The 20,081-nt window shown below is 46.5% G+C and overlaps 1 protein-coding gene across 4 annotated transcripts in view; it reads right to left on the bottom strand.

Moving 5' to 3' along the window:
• The window catches only part of LOC120958175 (piezo-type mechanosensitive ion channel component), a 38,716-nt gene that overhangs the window by 1,987 nt on the left and 16,648 nt on the right, over nt 1–20,081 (bottom strand). The window contains exons 4-30 of one of the 4 annotated variants that reach the window (XM_040380783.2): nt 18,925–19,020; nt 18,287–18,851; nt 17,904–18,198; nt 17,339–17,497; nt 15,889–15,982; nt 15,111–15,238; nt 14,849–15,046; nt 14,349–14,771; nt 14,135–14,280; nt 13,917–14,060; nt 12,288–13,847; nt 11,889–12,221; nt 11,664–11,824; nt 10,688–10,812; nt 10,138–10,509; nt 9,633–10,002; nt 8,673–8,729; nt 7,150–7,295; nt 6,167–6,544; nt 4,875–5,266; nt 4,193–4,534; nt 3,325–3,393; nt 2,884–3,021; nt 2,164–2,338; nt 1,674–2,095; nt 840–1,164; nt 23–771 (exon numbers count right to left, since the gene is read on the bottom strand). In XM_040380783.2, the coding sequence (XP_040236717.2) occupies nt 23–771; nt 840–1,164; nt 1,674–2,095; nt 2,164–2,338; nt 2,884–3,021; nt 3,325–3,393; nt 4,193–4,534; nt 4,875–5,266; nt 6,167–6,544; nt 7,150–7,295; nt 8,673–8,729; nt 9,633–10,002; nt 10,138–10,509; nt 10,688–10,812; nt 11,664–11,824; nt 11,889–12,221; nt 12,288–13,847; nt 13,917–14,060; nt 14,135–14,280; nt 14,349–14,771; nt 14,849–15,046; nt 15,111–15,238; nt 15,889–15,982; nt 17,339–17,497; nt 17,904–18,198; nt 18,287–18,851; nt 18,925–19,020 (8,362 nt within the window). Of the gene's footprint in view, nt 1–22; nt 772–839; nt 1,165–1,673; nt 2,096–2,163; nt 2,339–2,883; nt 3,022–3,324; nt 3,394–4,192; nt 4,535–4,874; nt 5,267–6,166; nt 6,545–7,149; nt 7,296–8,672; nt 8,730–9,632; nt 10,003–10,137; nt 10,510–10,687; nt 10,864–11,663; nt 11,825–11,888; nt 12,222–12,287; nt 13,848–13,916; nt 14,061–14,134; nt 14,281–14,348; nt 14,772–14,848; nt 15,047–15,110; nt 15,239–15,888; nt 15,983–17,338; nt 17,498–17,903; nt 18,199–18,286; nt 18,852–18,924; nt 19,021–20,081 lie in introns of all 4 variants that reach the window. The other 3 variants (XM_049608711.1, XM_049608712.1, XM_049608713.1) reach the window with 3 other exon arrangements.

Raw genomic sequence — 20,081 nt, forward strand, 5'->3', positions numbered from 1 at the left:
AACCATAATCACACACTCTTACCCATAAATGCTATTGTTCTGTGCACTCATCGCATACACCGGCTCGTACGTCCCGATGCGCAGCTCCACCGACACGTCGTGCGGAATGTTCGGCTGACCGACCGCATTGCTAAACGCAAACAGGGCCAGCGGGAACCAAATGAGAAATATTATGCCCAACATCATGCCACCCCCCATCAGATACTTCACCATTGCGCCCTTCTTCTGGCCGCGCGGTGCCGGCAAATCTTCCTCCAGCTGCCGCATACACTTCAGCTGATACACGTTCGAAAAGATGTCCTCCATCTTGAGCCAATCGAACAGTGTCATCGACGTGTCCGTCCAGATCCAGTCCATCAGCGTGCGCAGCTCGAACAGGAACGGTACCGTCATAAACAGCTTGAACCCGGAGAAGTTAGCCATCGTGAAGCCCTTCGTAAGGAAGTTGCCCAAAATGCGGGCCGGATAGCCGCACCGTATCTGGTACGCCGAAAACAGCAGATAGAAACACTTGATCATGTAGTACAGGACGGGCGGCGTGGTCGCATTAAAGTTGCGCTCGGTCGTCGCGGGCAGCACGAAGAACATCCACACGTGCAGCCCGATGATCAGTATGAACTGGAAGATGATTTTCCCTTGAATGTTTTTGCGCAGATACAGTGCCCGGTCGACCACGATCAGGAAGAACTGTATGATCAGCATCAGCAGGAAGGTGACGGGCACGCGGTTTTCCTCAAAGTACGACAGTACGCCACCATCGCCGTCTTGTGTCTGCGCGGAAACGCGAAGCAAATGCGGTTAATCATCTTGCAATACGATTAATTGTTCGATTAACCTACCCCGAAGGACGAAAAGCCGAACAGAATGACGAAGAAGTTGATGAAATCGCACAAAAACATGTACCCGTACACGTCGGTCGTTTTGCGCGACTGTCGATCGAGCAGCTGCACGAAGAACGCCTTCAGGGCGGCCGAGTAGCGCAGGAATGCTTCCTTCGCTATCTGCGGGAAGTACTTCTTGGTCGGCTCTGGGTGTATCGATACGCAGAGCACGTTTGATTCCTCTCCAATCGGTTCCTCGACGATCGTGCCCGCCTTTTCGTTGATCTTCACCATCGACAGTCCAGTCAACTCTTCCGGTGGACGTATTTCCAACGTTTCACGCCTGCGAAGGGGGAGAATACATCAAAAGAAATGAAAAAAGAATAAAATAATTAAATAATTAGTTAACTACAACCAACTTAGCAATTCGGAACATTTAAACATCAATACCCGAATAGATCTTCAGTAATAAAAAACTGAGCTACACTGAGAGGCATTTTTTCGAGCAACTGCGGTATAAGCATTCGAGCACTTTCGTTTGAAACTAGTTTTCGTATGAAGGAGGTGTGACTTTTGAGAAATATTATCACCGTTTCTCTTCGTGATCTTCGAACTTTAAACGTAAAAGAAAACAAACGTTAAATACAACTGCAAGTGGCCGAAATAACAGCACGAAATAGGGAACCTTTTCGATCGTTTCTAACATCCATCAGTGGGCGATATTTTGCTTGTTCGAGTGCTTTTTTTAAGTTTTTCAAATACTCTCGGCGATGTTTTCTTGATCGTAGAAAAATTAATAGAAAACATTTTAAATTTAAAAATCATCTCAAACACACTCAATCTTAATCTTACTTCTTCTCATTTTCCTCTGCCAAAGCCATCAGAGCCTTGGCACGTTCGTCGTTCGGATCGACCTGGTACAGCCCCTCGGACAGGGCCGGCTCTTCCGTTGGGTCCGATTTCCACAGCCCCAGCGACTTTAGAATGAACCGATGGCAGTACAGCATCAGCAGCAGGATCAGATCGTACGTTGCGTAGCCATCCTTGCGCTCGATACCGAACAGCCGCGCCACATGGAACGGTTGGTTCGAAGGGATCGGCGTTTGGTTCCACCAGAACATCTCAAACTGCCCGATACACTTCACCAGCACGACCATCTGCGTGTAGGCGATCAGCATCGTCCAGAAGGTTTGTGCCGGCCGGGGGAAGGTCAGCGTACCCCAGAGCGTTACCAGCAGGGGAAGTGGTAGTGACAGCAGGCTGGCTGAGTTAACCTAAAATGAGAAAATGATGTAATATGTTGTGCTCTTCGAAATTTTGCTATTCAAATAAACAGACTCACCTGGTTCAGGAATACTACAAAGTAGCAAATGAAGTCGGTGTGCGACATGATCGCGTACCAGGCCGCCTGGAACAGCTCGAACAGCACGGAATGTTTGCGCGATGAGAAGTCCTCTTCGGAGCTCACCTCGTCCAGCGTACGCTTGACGGCTTCGGTTGAGCTGCCGTCGGTTTTGCTGTTGAGTAGGGAACATTTAACATCAGAATGTTGTTCTTTTTAGACGTAAATATCACAATAATAGACAAAATTTCACACTGAAAATGGATATTGATTAAATATTTCTATACTTGGCATGCCATTAATGGTAGTTATTTGTGATTATAAAATCGTTATTTCCCATCTATAGGTATTTTGCATGCTACTACTACTACTACACCGTTAGTCCAATGTTTAATGTCTAAGTCCAGTATTATAGAAATATTTACCATCCTTTCGCACACTCACACACTTAGTGAATACATTGCACAAAGAATTCCGCATGGACAAACAAGGTGCTTTTGTGCATCAAATTGATTTTTGGGGGAGCATTGTGAGAATTGTGTGTAAAACGGGCACTGTAAATTGTGTATTATAGTGGATTGTGTATGCGTGAATATCCGGTGACGAGAAAAATAAAGGCAAATCTTATTCGATGCTGTGTCGTAGTGCGAGCACACGTTTGCACATTTGTAGCTCTTTTTGGTTGCTTGTTGTTGCGGAAAGAGAATCAGGGAACTGTACCTGTCCAGTGTATCATTGGAATAGTAGCGGTACGGTATCCCATCCTCGTCCAGACCGCGTTCGGCCGACGGGGCCGAGATGAGTATCTCGGGTAGTAAGCTAGTACTGCGCCTACGGTGTTGGTAATACGATTCGATTCTATCGATGGTGTGTGTTTGTGTGTGGTCAAAGGTTAACATAACCCAAAAACATATGAGATTTTAAAAAACAATTTCATCAAATTATACCACAAAATTTATTATGTTAAATAATACAACAACAAAACCCAAGTAACACAAAAGTGTATAGTATATGAAGGTTAAGCAACTACCACAACAATACTAAGTGCTTGGCGAGGATCAATCTCTTCAGCCCAGTGAGGGCACAAACGGCTGGGTACGATTGATACGAGTCCTCAACTCAGCTAGTGCAATTGAAGAGCACACCACCAACGATACTTACTCTTCCCTGAGTGGATCTTTACGACTGATCATTGCTAGAGCTGCTCCCAATCCACTCACTGTATGCAGTCTGAACGAAACGCAAACATGACAAGGGCAATTTCATTAATCATCTCAGTAAGAGAAAAGGCATAGTAGAGAAACGGTCTACAGACGGTCTAAAGACGATCTTAAGACGATCTAAAGACGACATAAAGATAATCTAAAGACGTTATAAAGACAGTCTAAAGGACGGTCTACAGACGATCTAAAGACGATCTAAAGACAGTCTAAGAACGGTCTACAGACCATCTAAAGACGATCTAAAGACAGACTACAGACCATCTAAAGACGATCTAAAGACAGTCTAACGACGGTTTACAGATGATCTAAAGACGATCTAAAGACAGTCTAACGACGGGCTACAGGCCATCTAAAGACGATCTAAAGACAGTCTACGGACGGTCTACTGACGATTTAAGACCCTCTTAAGACAGCCTAAAGCCGGTCTTATGACAATCTAAAGACCTCAGCAAAAATGGATACAATCACTAAAAAAGCTTCAAAAAAAGTATGTACAATATGTGCAAGTTTTGATCTGTGGTGAATGTACAAACTATGTTAACGCTTCTACGGTCTGTTCTATCTAGCGCCTAAAGCATTAATCAAACTCTTAAACAGTGCAAAATACAAAATCATCTTCGCTTCATCACTGTTAGACCGGTTGATAGTTTGTACCCGTCAGGACAGTCACGTGTTGATTCGAGGTTCCTATTTCTTCTCCCTGTAACGTGATCGTACCACGATCACACGCTGAGTGTGCCTCTGAATTGAAGTCAGTTGTGTTGTAGTGCAAAGTACATGTGAAGTGTTTAGTAGTTCAGTATTACCCATCATCCACCGGCTGCCGCTCTGCACCAGTGTACACCTGCAGATCGCGTATCGTGTTAGCTTTCGCGTCGCTTTCCGTCGCCGTGTCGGGCTGCACCTCCGACACCGTGAACGTTACGGCCGGCGATGAAGGCACGGCCGATGCCGGCTGTTCCGCTTCCGCATAGTCCCGCTCGTAGTCGGTGTTGTCGTTAATGTTACTACTGTGCAATTGTCTACTGAGCGAGGCGAGTGATCCGGTACGGGACGACAGACTACCGCCGCCGTCGATACTAGAACCGCCCGACCGTACCGTGCCGCCGGACGGTGGAGGCGATTCTTCGGGCTTGGGTGAGGTACTACTGCACAAAATTGAACGAAGGTGGGGTTGTTAAATGTGAAATCATAATAGCTAGTACGGGGCAAGGGAGTTGGGGACAAAAACAGAACAGATGCAATGCGGGACATACTACTAGTTTGCTCACTATCTCTAGTAGCTGAAGCCTGTTTCTAAAAGAACATATACACACACAAACAGACGTTAGTTTTGTTACATTGAGGTGGTACCCGTCACCAATCAAGTTATTTACAAACCAACAGAGATCGTCCGCGTTGGTGTGTACTATCTATGCGAGCACTAGTATTGTTTTTTTACATTCCTGTGTTGTGTTTGGCACAGTCGTGCCTTCGCCTTCAACCTACCTGCCCGATCGCGAGATGTAGTGCGTCCACACGCCGTCCTTATCACGCACCCCAACACCAAAGCCGGGCGTCTCCTTCAGCACCTGCTTTTCACGGGTCAGCACGCGCATCACGTACCGATAGTTGCGTGACGCACGGTGTAACCTTAGCGTCACCGAACCGACGACACCCGCCAAGAAGGCCGGTATTAGCGCCAGTCCGGACAGGGAAAACTTGCTCTTCTTCTCCTCGGCGACGTCTGCCTCCTTGCGGCCTTCCACCTCATCCTCCTCGTCGCTTAGCAGGCGTACCTCCTCGTCCGTTATTGAGTGTTGGGCGTGCAGTTCCTTGCTTGGGCCGGCCGTTTGAGCATCCGGAGCATCCAGAGCAGTAGGCTTGCGTAGCCGAGTACCCTAAAATAAGTAACACGCACACGGCGGGGGCATTAGAAGTTGCACATTTAACCCTGAATTTGGCGCATTTGATGCGAAGCTCACAAGACAACATTTTGGGTGGCTGATATTTTGGCAGAAAAGAAGCATTTGCAACAAAATGGGATATGGTGAGGCGATAGCGACTTGTGCAAACTAAAGTACAGTCTCAGTGCCGTAGTCTACTCATTTCACAGCTTATTCTTATGGACACAAATAAGCTCGCATTAGTCGTGAAGGAAAATAGAAGATCCCGGGAACGCACAGAATGGTAACAGGTCTAGAAGGAAACGTAGAACAAGCCCCAAAATGCACAATGGTAGGAGTAATCAAAACGAGGTAGAGTCGATGATGATGAGGCCAATGAGGATGAAACGACAACGTTTAGAGATGATTGAATATTATACTGATTTGTGAAATTGTCTAACAAAAGAACAAAGGACTAACTGCATAAACGAACAATCGTGCAACGTTAAAAGAATGAAAATAGAAGATTAAAGAATATTAAACTATGTTTGCAAATTAAACAAATTAAATAATAATAAGTATGAAACGAATAAGCTCAAAAATGAAGCAAACGAACAGAAGAAATAAAGAAAGTTATAACAATAAATAATATTTCGATGAAATTTATGAAAACAGCTGTAACAAAGAGCTTATGAAGTAAAATAAAAATGATGCAAAACATAATGGGAAAAGCCTACATGAAAACACAACAATTACAAAGCGACTAGAAAAACACAATGAAAACACACACACACACACACCAATGGATCGATGATTCTAGCAGCATTAAACAACAACAGCGCATATGAGTTTCAAACAACGGCGCAAAGAACAAACAGAAACTCGAAACAGAAAATCAAAAAACGCAAAACTCACTGAATGAGCAGTCTGTGGTAGTGTTGGTAGTGGTTGTGGTGGTGGTGGTGGATACTGTGCCTCTATTGGTGGTAAAGGTTCGGAAAGAGCGGACCGTTCCAGTGCAGCCGTTCGGTCGTCTGTGCCGCGATGGTCAGTGTGCGTCGGATGGTCGCGCCTCAGTACGACCGGTGACGAGAGGCGCCGTCGCCGCAGTGCCGGTGGCTGGGCCGGATCCTCCTCCGCCGGCAGATCGCTGGACGCTAGCGTAAGAGGCTGATCGACCGCCGCATTAGTGTCGTCGTCATCATCGTCATCATCGGGTTCGTTAGCATCGCGCTTGCCGTACGCAAGCTCGTACACTTCCTGCTGCCTTTGCTTGCGCAGTTGGGCGGCCAACTGTGGTTGGTATTGGCGGCAGGCAGGTACAGCACACGGTGCAGAGGTTTGCAAGTTGCGGTGAACACGAGCCGTGATTAAAGGATGCACACAGCAAGAGGCACGAACCACAGGGGAAGTGTTTTTTTTTTTTTTTGGAATCGTTTTGAACGGACAAACAGGAACATAGATGCATATCCGCGGTAGATTTCAGTGGTGCATACAGTTGTGCAGAGGTAGGTTCAGGCAATGGTGTAGATAACGTGAAGTGCAACATTGTCATAACGCAAAAATTAGAACAAAAAGAAATAATTTTAGACAGACAGGCCTTTTTTGTTGCAATCGTCAGTGCTAATGAACATAGATAATTAAATTAAACAGGCTGTAATCCGTTGTCCATATCGCATAACAGAGAGATATAACAGACAGGGAACGAACGGCACAAAACATATACATAAAGTGCACAATATTAAACTGTGAGTGGAAAAATAACGACATAACAGATAACGCAACAATATCATCCAAAACTGAATAAAAAAAAACATCCTTTTCTAAATAAAATCTTTAAATGAAATTTTGGAACCAATTGAAAACACTTCTTCCAAACCTTCCAAGCAAACACTTACCCTTCCGAGCGTTAGTCTTCGCCGCAGCCGTTGATCTTTCTGGGATCTTTCGTCCAACTCATCGTCGTACTCGTGCGGTTCCATCAGATCCAGCTCGAACTCTTGCTCCACATCCTCAAACATGTAATAATCACCGGATCGAATGGCTGAAAGAAGCACAGGGTAGGGAACCGATTAGCGTGGAGTTATATCACAACCGCACAGTGAACAACAATATCCCAAGTAACAGAGAAAGCATTTAGTTTCTAAAACTCATTTTTGTGTATGGAACAAATCAAAGATCCACGCGAATGGTTGTTATTCCCCCTTCGGGATCTTTGGGTTTGGGTGCATTGTACTAAGGCGTTTGAATTTGAAAGAAGTGAATGTTACGCTTTCAACCACTTAGCTTTGTACCTATACCTTTGTAAACCGTAGGAGAGTAGTGTACCATATCAAAGTAAAATTTAATCATTTCGGAATTTGCAAAGTTCAAACAACAGGAAGGTGCTACAAAAGTGTGAACCGTACGAACCAATAAAAACCAATACAGGAATATGCCAATCAGAAAATACAACGTAAACTGTGCAGGTCCTTTGTGATGAAAAAGGATTTTTGGGTTATTTGGGAAGTAGTGTTTGCCAATTGTTCGAAGTGCAAAATGTGACATAAAACAAAACATAAAGGGAGAAGACATCAGAAGGGAAACCTTTGAAGTTCCAAGAATCTTTAAGCCAATTTTCCAGAATTATAAAACCAGGGCTTTTGCAGAATTATACTGAAGTTGAGCATAAGTTATGAGCTCCAAACTGCGTGAAACAAGTACCAATGTGCATCTTTCTCTAGCCAGTTGGGGTTAGTAGTACGATGGCGGCGATGTAGAAGCGGTTAGGAGAAGCATAAGTCCACCGACCGACCATGTGTTGTTAGTGACAGAGTTGTCAGAAAGCGCGACACGCATGTATACCAAGCATTCCCCCGCCTAGTCCACAGTACAAGAACACGAAATTAGGAACATTACGCCAACCAGGTGACAGCCATAACAAAGGGGTACCCACCACACACCCTTCGCAAGTGTTTTAGTCACAAATGACTACAGTACAGATGACTCCCAATCGGTACACTAAACAGTGACGTGTTATATCTCTCTCCCAGTAGTGTGAGTGTAGTATTAGTACGGCATGGACTAAAAGCCACGGCTTGCAATCCCACCAGGCTGGTCCCAGACCTACGCCCACCCCGTATCGACCGTATCGATCGGATCGGAGGCAAAAGTTAACGTAACGTTAAACCAACAAGCAAAATCAGGCGCTTCTGGGAGAGAGTGCGCAACCGAGTGCATTCAGCAGCAGCAACAGCAGCAACTACTACAAAGTTTACTCCAACGCACAACAAAGAAAAAGGGAGGTGGATATACGAATGCTCTCTAACAATGATTGTGGTGGGTTTTGGACAACAAAGAGTAGATGAAGGGAAAAACTAAAACTACAGGCTTGGCGGGTGGTGCATCACGACGATGATACGCCACGCCACGCCCGCATTACCCGTTGGCCTGTGTTCCGATATTTTGCGCTTCAAGCTCGACCTATGGTCGACTGTATCTATAATAAGGGAGAGAGAGAGAAAACAAAACCAAGGATTGAAACAGAGGGCATGGAAGAAAGAAAAAAACAGAAGCTTGGAAGAGAGTTTGGACAACATCGAACGGTCACAATGAGTGCAACACTGGGATAACGTGCGTTTAGTGAAGGAAGACGGCCAGACGTTACTACAGTCCTTAGTGTGGCTTTTCCTTAGTAACTTTTTGGATGAGGTAACGCTTTAGTAGTGTGATGCAATGAAACGACGAGCGAAACAGTTCCTGTAATTTACTGTAGTAAACGGACATAAATGAACGGAAAGGAAAGCTATTTACTCTGCCTTGCTGTTATCGTATGTACAAGGTTGTTGTTATTAGAACATTGGAACCGCGAGTTTTTGGGCACCATGCTGCAGTTCCGCTGACGGTTATCACTTGGCATTTTATTATAAACTTATTGACAGCTTATACTAAACGATATCGAGAAAAAGTAAACCACAACACAAGACAGAAACTGAGCTTTATTTGTTACGATATTTACAATTATTGCTGTTTGCTGACTAACTCTCCTTGTTGCACTACACTGCAGCACATTCTTACCTTACCTTCGAGCGTTTAATCTTTCACGATGATGCTGTTATACACTTTAGTGCGCTTTTGTGTGTGTGTTTTTTGGGTGTGCTATTAAATACATACACGGGTGCTGGCTAAGAAAGGACGAAAGCAGCTGCACGTGTGAGTGACATTGGCGCAACATCGTAACACGCAAGCAAACGTTGATTTATTTGCTAGCGCTAAGGTAGGTTGTGGAGAGAGCACAAATTAAAGAAAAGTAATTTTAAAAGAGACGACACAAACGACAAACAGCGACAAAAAATCGAATTGGAAAGAAAACAATGGTAGTGATGGCAAAAGGAATAATTACACTCGTGGTGCGAGACGGGCGACCGCGACCGGGCCGAGCGGATCGAGTCCCGCAGACCGGCCTCGCCGACCGGGCCCCAGTAGCTGCGCGAGCGCGACCGTCGCCGAGAGGTGGGGCCACCGTTCGCGGTCGTCGTGACCTCGTCGTACCGCGTAGTATTGTCCTCGTCCACGAACAGCGACACCAGGAAGCTCGAGCGACGGCGTGCCCCGATTGCGTCGCCGCCAGCGGTCAGCTCGTCCGGCAGGCCGGACCCGGATCCCATGCTTGACAGGCGCCGATGGCGCGGTTGATTCGGCGCGAACGTAGCCGATCGAGGTGAGCGAGGCGAACGCGGTGATTGGGAAGGTTGCTGTTCGGTTGTTGGGTCCTAAAATCGAGTGAAATTCATTAACGTTCGTTCTAACGCTTGTTCTAGCTATCTTATGTGAAATAGTTCTTAATGAAGGGAAAGGACTTTCCCACTACACTAGCAAATCAGTACGATCCGAAGCAAAAGGATTACTTCTGTTGGGATGTTGATGTTGCCACTTGGCACGGCTCGATGTTGCGCCTTCGGGCTGACAGTAAGCTCATTGTTCGCTGGCCACGAGACAGCATTCAAGCTCGACTGTCGACGATGCTGACGCGTCTGCAGGGCCGTTTTTGGCGGTGGCATAAGGGTGTTCGCGGTAGTGGTGGCCACGTACGGTGCTGCTGCCGAGCTTAAAGGCTCCCTCGGATCCTTTTCAAACGGTGGCGGCGAAAAGACGGGGAACGTATCGTCGGGGCTGCACACACGCGCCATCAAATCGTTCGGTGAGTCGAAGGACATTCGCTGCGGGTCCAGATAAGCATCCAGCGACACTGTCATCAGCGCGGAGCTTGGCGAGGGTATCTACGGTTTTACGAAAATAAGAAGTACGGATAGTTGATCATCTCTTGGTCACCTCTTGTTAGTACTACCAATCGGAACGGGCATGCAGATATCCGATAGCTCGCACTGGACTTACTCATTATCCAATGCCCTTTTGCAATCTGTTTGCATGCTTCGAGCGCTTAACCACTAAACAAACCTGCGTTTGGTACGAGCCTCGCCCAACCGTCAGTCCACCATTGTCCGACGGCATGTCCGACAGACCCTCGCCCTCGATGAACATAGAGTTTGCTGCCAGCTCGTCCTCTATCGGCGTGTGGTAGCCTGTGTAGGATGACATACTGTGAGTCTGCGGTAGCTGACGCCGTTCGGCATCTTCCGGTAGTGAAAGAGTATAAGCAGCAGCAGCAGCAGCAGCAGTAAAGAATCGAAAGAAAGAAAACCACACCCAGCCCAAACAACCACAGTGCCCCCTTCGGTTAGCGTTTTTTGTCGATAACAATTCGTTCAACTACACAACTCAGTTTTGCATCACCAAAGTCTACATAGTTGCATTCACACAACAAAAGTGTGCTACTAGAGAGTGATTTTGTGTGTGTGTTCGGAAGCAAACTACGCTACAATACCGGCTGCAGATAGATTGGTGCAATAACACACTACAATGCACAGGATGTTTGTAAAAGGCGCGCTAGAGTCCGTCCGGCAGTTTGTGATCCAAAACCAAACTCAGTGAACCAAACCAACCCATCTTAGGTACGATTAGTAAAGATAAAATAAAATAACTTAAAACATAAATACTTACATCGGTGTGTTTTTGAGTTTGGTTCACTTTAAAATTGACAAAAACTTGTGATCATATTTAAACGTTGCACAAGAATTATCTTCCATCACAAAACAAACGAAACGAGGCAGCGATCTTCAAAATTCAAACTCGCTTTTAAATGATTCCTAGACTGAGCGGAGACTCAGCCGCTTGACAGAACGCGAAACAACAATGCAACAATTCGAATTGCAAATTGTGGGACAAGCCAACACTTCGTTGCCGTACTGGTGGACACGCAAACCAAAAACGAATATAGCTGCTATACGTTTTGGGAAAGATAGGAAGAGGAGTAGTCGTGGCACGTGGCCACCAAACGGTACAAACACACGGTTCGGGGTCTGAAAAATGTTACCTATGGCATGCGTAGCCGGGTCCTGCACTGCCTCCAGTATTTTCTGCTGCGTCGCTTTGATGCGATCCATCTTGGCTTTGATCTTCTCCAGTATTTGCCGTTCGCGTTCCGCCTCCTGGGCACTTTCCTTGATACGCAACTCCTCGATGAGCTCGGCACCCCTAGAAAAGTACAAATTTTATGTTAATTGAATGAAGGATAGCATTAAACTTATCTTCAATGTACCTCGATGCCAAGTATTTGCTCGCTTTCGATTCGTTGATGATGTGACAGAAGTAATGGCTTGAGAAGAGGCGCCGCTGCAGCAGTAGAAAGGCGAAACACATCCCGTCCCAGAACAGTCCGGCATCGGAAGCAGGTGGTATGTTGCACTGCTCGCCCGGATCTACCGTACCGGGTGGGAGGGGTGGAAGTGCTGAGGACAGACAGTTCATACCGAACAGTTGCATTACCCAGCAGTTGTTGTTAACCAGCTGCTCCAGGAACAGACAGCCGAACAGCTGCAGAAACGCTTTGGCACCGATGACGAACACATTGTAGCATATGAGAATGTTCCATCTAATGTGAAGAACAGAAAGAGACACTTAATAAACCAATTTAGATTGACCGTTAAGCACTGCGTACCGCTTCAAGATATACTCGATCGAATGGAGATAAAAGTCCGTCCCTTGCCAGAGGAAAAAGAACGCCCCGATAAGGTAACCGATCGAAAACAGGTTCACCCGGCTCGATCCGGACAGAAACACTACCGCCAGCGTGAACCAGAACGACACCAGAAACAGCGTCCGCTTCAGCATATCCAACCAGTTGCGCACCTTCGTGATGAAGTCCGGCGTTGGGTTCTGGAAGTTGCCCTCGTCCAGCTTTTGGAAATCGCCCAGCACCGACTGATTGCTACCGCCGCCAAATCGGCGCGGTGGCTCCCGCTCCAACCGAAACACCACCGTCTGCCGGCACAGAAACATTAGCAGCACAAAGTCCGACACCATCTTGTTGGCGAAGCTGCGGAACTCGTACGAATTTTCCGGCAGCATCGCCCAGATGCGGAAGTGGTCCAGCTGCGGCACGAACCACGGATAGTTGACGCACGCGAACGGTGGCAGCCCCACGAACAGCACGTACTGGATCGGGATGACGGCCACGATGAACCACGTCAGCCATCTCCACAGCCGCTGCAGGCCGTCGCGCGTCATGTGAAACATGACCGCCAGCCAGATGGCGTAGAAAATGGACAGCACGTCCATCCGGTTGCCCACCACCACGATCAGCGCGACGAGCGATATCTCAATGCCGAACTTGTAGTACCCGTAGTTAAACAGGTACTTGATCATGCGCGGTATATCCTTGTCCGCGTCGGCCCGCACGATGTTCGGGAACATTAGCGACGGCGTCTTGGGCGAACGTCCCAGCCGCATGCGGTGTATCGTTTGGCGCAGAATGATCACCTGATGCACGGTCACTAGCAGAATGTACACCAGGTACGGGCGCAACAGATCGGACAGCGTTTCGCCCGAGCCCGTTTTGCGCATCCCTATCCACTTAGCATTGTTCATGTCCATCAGCGTGGTGTTCGCGTCAATGTTGGGACATTCGCTCTGGAAGTCGCCCTCCTTGATGTACTTCACCTGATAGATCATGGTGATGATGAGCATTATGGCGGAAAACAGCGACATGATGCGCGTTATGCGGATCTGGTAGATGTACGTGAGCGAATCCTTGCCGGACGTGTGGGCCTTTACCGTGAACACGGAAAGCACCACGTACAGCAGGTGCAGGAAGTTGACCGAGTTGACGCTCAGCGAGAACGCCACGATCAGCACGATCTTAAGCAAGTGAATTTCGAAGAACAGCCACGTTAGCTCCAACAGATCGAGTGCCATCTTCCAGGCTTTTCGGGCGAACCCGGTAATCTCCTGTCTGGATAGCTTCCGGAAGCGAAAATCTTCAATCTTCTCGATTTGTTCCTCATCATCGTCATCCTCTTCGAGCGGGAGCTTCTCCCGAGCGGGTTGAGCATCGGCTTTCTGTCCCACGGTCGTGTCGGTAGCAGATGGAACAGCTTCTGTCGAGTCCATTATCGCTCCATTATCGGCGTTCGTAAACGTACCGTAAGCGGGTCCATCGGTGGCAGGCGCCACGGGTTCTTGCTTGTCTTCCTCGTCCGACTGTTCTGTTTCGGTTTGGCTACAAAACAAACAATAACAATCATAAGTATGCATTAAATTCTTTAACTTCCTACTACCTTCTACTTACATGGATGGGATTTCGCTAATGATCAAAAACCTGTCGTGACAATAGTGCAGCTGAATGACGGTAATGATGACGACTAACGTTGGGTTAACCAAGTGTAGGAATAGTTGACCCGTTTTAAATATTTCCAATCCTATATCTTCTTGCCTGCAAAGATATTTGATATTTGAAGGTATGTTAGAGGATTTGAATGCATCGAAACCCAAAAAAACAATACATACAACTCTTTTGATATGCCTATAGCCGCCCAATACCGCGGAAACTGCTCGAACTGATGCAGATACACCAAGATCAAGATGGCCATCGAGTACAGGATGACGGTAATCCAGAACGTAAACATTACTCTCCGCCACACACTGAATGAAAACTGTTAAAAGATATTAACATCATAAGTAATTACATTCCAACGCTCAAATACTCAATTTCTTTCCATACCTGGAAGGAAAGTAAAAAGCACAGGAACAGCACCATGTACACGATCCGGAACACGGTCATCCGGTTGCCAATGATGGCGGACAGGAAGAGTGTTAGGGCAACTACCCAGATCCAAAATTTGATCATGAAGGAGCGGAAAAATTTCGCCATTCGATCGACGATCGCGGACGACTTCTTCTCGGGCAGTCGTTCCGTCGCGGACGGTGGCCCTGTGGCAGCGGTCGTCGCTGCCCCAACCGGTAGCTGCAGCGGAGCCGCCATATTGGCGATCATCGATTCGCGACGCTCCGTCTGCTTCTCCTGGATCAGCTGGCGCAGCGAGATCCAGAACATCGTGGTAAAGAGTGACTTTACGAGGAGTGGCACGATCGGATACTCGGTGCGTCGTACAAACCCTAGTTGCTCCAGATTGATCCCGGAACCCTGTGATAAATTGGAAAAGGGAAATGGGAATTTTATAAATAGAGTAGCGAAGATTTCCTAATGTTAAGAGTATCTACCTCTACGACCGTTGGAAGCTCTGCTTCGGTTAGGTTCATCCCGTAAAGAAACTGAGCGATCAGTAGCACTTCCGCGTATATTACCAGGAACGGGCTGGAGTTCAGCATGTTCTTCCGATGGTTCGGTAAGATCCAGATCAGGTTAGCCCACAGCAGCAGCACAAACGTTAACCAACTATGGTACATGATGCTCCAAACCTGGAAAGATCAAAGCCATTATTATTTCATGACCTCAGAACCATCCCGAATTTCCCTCACTTACCATCATTATGACATTGGTAAAGATGTAACTATTCTTATAAATATAGGAAGCCACATTCCGTATGGCCAGCAGCGCCTGCTCGAAGAAGCTCGAAGGTTCCTCCTCTTCTGAAATGGTTTTATTCGTTTCTTTAGTAGTGTTCGGTGTGCCGTGTGATCGGACGAAGATATTAAACAGTGTGGAGAGGAAGTTCACGCATTCGTAAGTTTTGCAGTTTGTACAATTTGCGCATTCGCGCGATGGTGCGATGCATCGGTGCGAGTTGGTGCAATTGCAATCGTCGCCAGCGTTTCAGTTTTGTTGTCGTTTGGTTTTCCATCACCGAGCACAAATACGGGACCATATTTACACAGACGCACATCATACACATTCATAGGCAGAGAGGCAGACAACAGTGGGGTTTACATAGTAAGGGTTTGGTGTTTGTGTATTTTTGTGGGTGCGGAGGCACGGAAAAAGCATTCGCGAGACGGTTACACATTTCATTGCCAATTAACAGAACAAAAAAAAAAAGAAAGAGACAAAATGAAAGAAAATGGAGGAAAAATGAAGAATAAAAACTTGGTTAAGTATAGTACACGCTGGCAGAATTTCAATGAGCAATCAATCAGTGACTCAAAAGCTTCGATGAGTGCAGGTAATGTGATGATGGCTAGCGATTAAATGGTTGTCTTTATGAGCGCGTAAACGTTTTTACTTTACTCTTTGCTATGATGCTGGTTGATGGTGCATTTCGTAGGTGTTCTTGTGTGTTTTTGCACAGTTTTGTAACACTTACCTAAGCTTTCTAACGCTATTTGATCGGTTTGAGCACAATCTTTGCCATCGTTCGCCGACGCATCTCGAATTCTATGCGTTCCGCGGCGCATCAGCTGCAAATTGAAGAAAAATGAAAAGCGATTAAAAGCTGGGCAAAAGGAAGATGTCAAGTATATTTCATATTTACAACACGCATGATATGTTACAGCGAACATTACGCACACACACATTCGGTTACAACACAGCACAAAAGATAAGAAGAAATTTTAAGCTAAACTCGTAGTAAAAAGATGGTGAGGAAGAAAATTTTGAAAAAGAGAGAAGTTACCACCAATCACTAAAGAAGTGGAGAGCACGTGACCGGAAACGGTTTCGCAGAACTTACATACTTATCGCACTAAAAGGGAGTGGGGTTAGAGAAAGGGCGAGGTGGGGTAAACAACAAATGCATGCAAATCGAATACGTACGGGTGTCCGCTCGTCCGGAATGTCGGTATTTATGGTGCTGTTGCCTCTGCCGTACGTCGTCGACCTACCGTAGGTATAGTATCCCCGAGCACTCGGACCGTTGCTTTGAGACTGGTGGAGGGGTGGTGTGTATATGTTTGCGTGTGTTTATAGTACCGATCACCCACAGCCAGTACCCGTCCGTACCACACACACACACACGGTCGCACACAAATTATGTTAGGATGATCATGATGAGATTTGATGAGTGAATGAGCGGATGATAATTGCGCATGATGGATGATTTTGGCGAAATTTTGGCCGAAAGTATTGCACAAGTGGCAGTTGCAAACAAAGAAAAACACAGCCAATTATATTTAAATTTAAAGAAAAGTTTCCGTAAAGAAATAAATAACAGATCCCACGCCAACAATTCATCATCAGATCGTTGGAACGTTCCGAAATGTTAGGATCGCAACACAGAGCAATGGAAGAGAGAAAAAAGAGGGAAAAGAAAGAACAGAAAACACACTAAATCAAAACACAGCATTTGAATTCAGCAAAGAAAAGGTTAGTAAAAGTAAATGTAAATTGATTTTACAATAAAAAATACATGTTTAATAGTAAATTATTGAAAAAGTAGTAAAAGAATAAGTAAAATTGTTAATTTAAATACACTAAAGGAAAAAAGCACTGTTAGAGAAGTTGTCGTTAGCAATAGAAAAACAACACTTTGGCTGTAGCATGATTACGTTACGGTTGTTTTACTAAAAATCGAAATGTTAGCATTAATGGAATGGAATGAGCAATGTTTAAGGCCAATATCACTTTTACCATCTTCTTGGCAAGCATTTGAATCGATCGGTGGTTGTTTTGCAGAAGGGAAAAAGGAGCAAACTAAACTACCAAATCGCAACTGAATCTTCCAAACAAACGCGCTTGCAATTATCTCGAAGCAAACAAGCTAACAAAAACACACAGATAAACTTCAGAAAGGAGGGGGGGAGAGAGTTACTGCTTACTTTCACCTTCCGGGCGGCACCGCGCCACCGATCGCTGGTGAGCGTTTTGCGCAGAATGTTCTTGCGCTGCATGCGGAAGGAGATCTGATTTTGCAGCCTAATGCCGTTCTCGAGCTGACTGGACAGATCCAACCGTTTTCTATCCTTTGTAGTATCGCTCTAATTTAGTTTTAGGAAATACCATTAAACATTACATGCAGCAGCAGCAGCAGCGGCAGCAGCGGCAGTAGCAGGAGCAAACGGCAGCAGTAAGGAGGTGAGCGATTAATTTAATAATAATAGGTACGAGGGGCAAGTTTGTAGGAAAATTTCATCATCACACAACCATTAGTTAGCAGTATAGTGCGACGCAAAGGGTATTGTTGTTTAAAGGAAAGGGTGTTTTTTGTTCGAGCATCGATGAGCAACATTCCAATGTGAGAGGGTCGGGTTAGCAATAATAGAATGAGATTGAGTAAATTTTTGTTTTTAGTACCAATGCTACCATATCCGAGGTGAGTGTTTAGTGTCCACAGCCTGTGAAGAAGTCCCGAATGAAAGAAACTTCCCACCACACAATACTCACTCTTGTTCGTAACAGCAACGATGAGGTCATCGTTAGCGTGTAGTAGCAGAGCAGCAGGAAGATCGGATTCAGATACACGTCCGTGTCGAGATCCGAGTTGAAGTGCACGTCCCGGATGTCGGTCCCGTTCGCCAGATTGCAGGACGAGTTCAGGATCGGCTTCAGGGCGAGTACGCGCGCCGCCGTATCGTTAAAGTACAGCACCTCCTGGGGCCAGGGGTTCTGGTAGGCTAGCAGCAGCACGATGTGTATGACTAGCACTACTAGCACGATTTTTAAAACTATTCCAAACGCTCTGTTGAAAAAGGGGGAAAAACAATAAAGAAACACAAGAACCTGTCAATATGTTCTGTCCTCAAAAGCAAGCAATTCGTTGCACATACCTATCTAGCTTCTTGTAGCATCCCCACCAGGAGGCAGCACCGAGAAACACCACAAAGTACACGCCACTAATCGCGGACGGTTGTATGATGCCGACCACGCACAGCATACACATCGACAGCAGTACGCCCAGCGTGGTGAAGAAGGGCAACCGTTCCGGGCTGATCAGGCTCGTCTGCAGTTCGCTCTCCTCGGCCTCAGCCGCTGGTCCTTCTCCTTCCGCGTCAGCGCCCTGCTCGGTGTCATCTTCGGCCGTGTTACCGTCGGCACCCCTCCTCCGTCGCCTCCGCCTCGGCACTATCACGCCCGTCAGCTTCCGCAGGACGATGTGCACGGTCACTGCACCGACCAGCAGGATAGCTTCCGGGGCCAACCAGTACACCACCATCCAGACACCGAGCCCATTGAACGACACCAGCCCAATGTGGCGCAGTATGATCTCGCCCAGACTGCACGATTCGACCGAGCTGCCCGGGAAGGAGATCAGTATCAGCTGGAACACGATCACAGCCGCCAGGTCGAGCACGACAAACAGTATTAGTAGCCTCATAAAAAGTCCAGTTGGTCCTGCGCGGGAAAACATGAAAGCCGAAATCACTCAACAGATAACAGGGATGGTGAATGAACGCTGACCACTTACCCTGGATAGTTTTCTTGTTGGCAACAGGCACGTACGGTATTACTAATAGGCATATCAAATATGGAATGGCCAGTCCTACCGGTCTCATCAGCACGCCTGCAATGGTAAAACGATGCAATAATATTCAATCAGATTTTATGACGAACGGTCCACTTCTTGACTGTTTGATATATGTTAACTGTCGCGCAATTACTGCCCACTTTATTGATGTTATCGCATAAAATTGTTCCTTTTATCAGCTACCGCCAACGTGCTAATTGCATAATAGCGTGTCCCGTATCGATCAAACATCTAGCTGATAAAACGGACCAACCGATAACCCTTCCCAACCAAATCGAAAGTAAACACTGACAATGGTCAGCATTGAAGCGCCAGAGATAACGACGAGAGGGACAAGCTACTCGGTGGCGGGATTATGATAAGATAATTTCTTCGTAATAGGAATTACCATTGTATTCCATTCAATCAGATTTTAATGCCGAAGACTTCAATGCGGTTATTTGAGACTTAATCCAGGATTTTGTCTGAAATTTTGTGAATTCGCAAAATGCAGAAACTACACTTTTTTTACTACGCTTTAAAAAGATGGCGTAAAAAAAACAAAGTTGTAAGGATCACAAAATTCCTCACGCCTCATGTAACGTTACGCTCTAGAAAAAAAAAAGAAGGTTTAAACTACCCCCCAGTGGCTCAGTTCCCAAAAACCCTCCCCGGGCATTCTCACAGGAACAAAGAAACGCCACGTGCAAAAAGGACACTCCCTTGTGCAACCGGGAAGTAGCCCTCTCCATTAACGCCTGCATGCCCGGTTTGAGCATGCAAAAAAAAGTAGACGGCAAACCCAAAAAGAGCACACCCGGAAACCCAGAAGTTGCCGTGTAAAACACATCCACATCAAGCAATCCACAAATCCTAGAGGTACACCCCACTAGGGGCACAGAGCACTAACGGGGTATACAAATGACCGACCGACCAGAGCCTGCCGAGGGAGTGTAATAAAATTAGCATACAAGTTGTGCCTCCCCGGGGGAGTTGCTGACATTACGCTACCGTTCCACCGGGCTGGGGGGGGAGCTGCTGCTTCCCTATCGCTTTCGAAAGGTTAGCGAGCAACGGGAGGCCTCCTCACTTCTTCTAGCATCGAAGGAGACTGCGTC

Source organism: Anopheles coluzzii, chromosome 3 (genome assembly GCF_943734685.1).
Source record: "Anopheles coluzzii chromosome 3, AcolN3, whole genome shotgun sequence".
NCBI lineage: Eukaryota > Metazoa > Arthropoda > Insecta > Diptera > Culicidae > Anopheles > Anopheles coluzzii.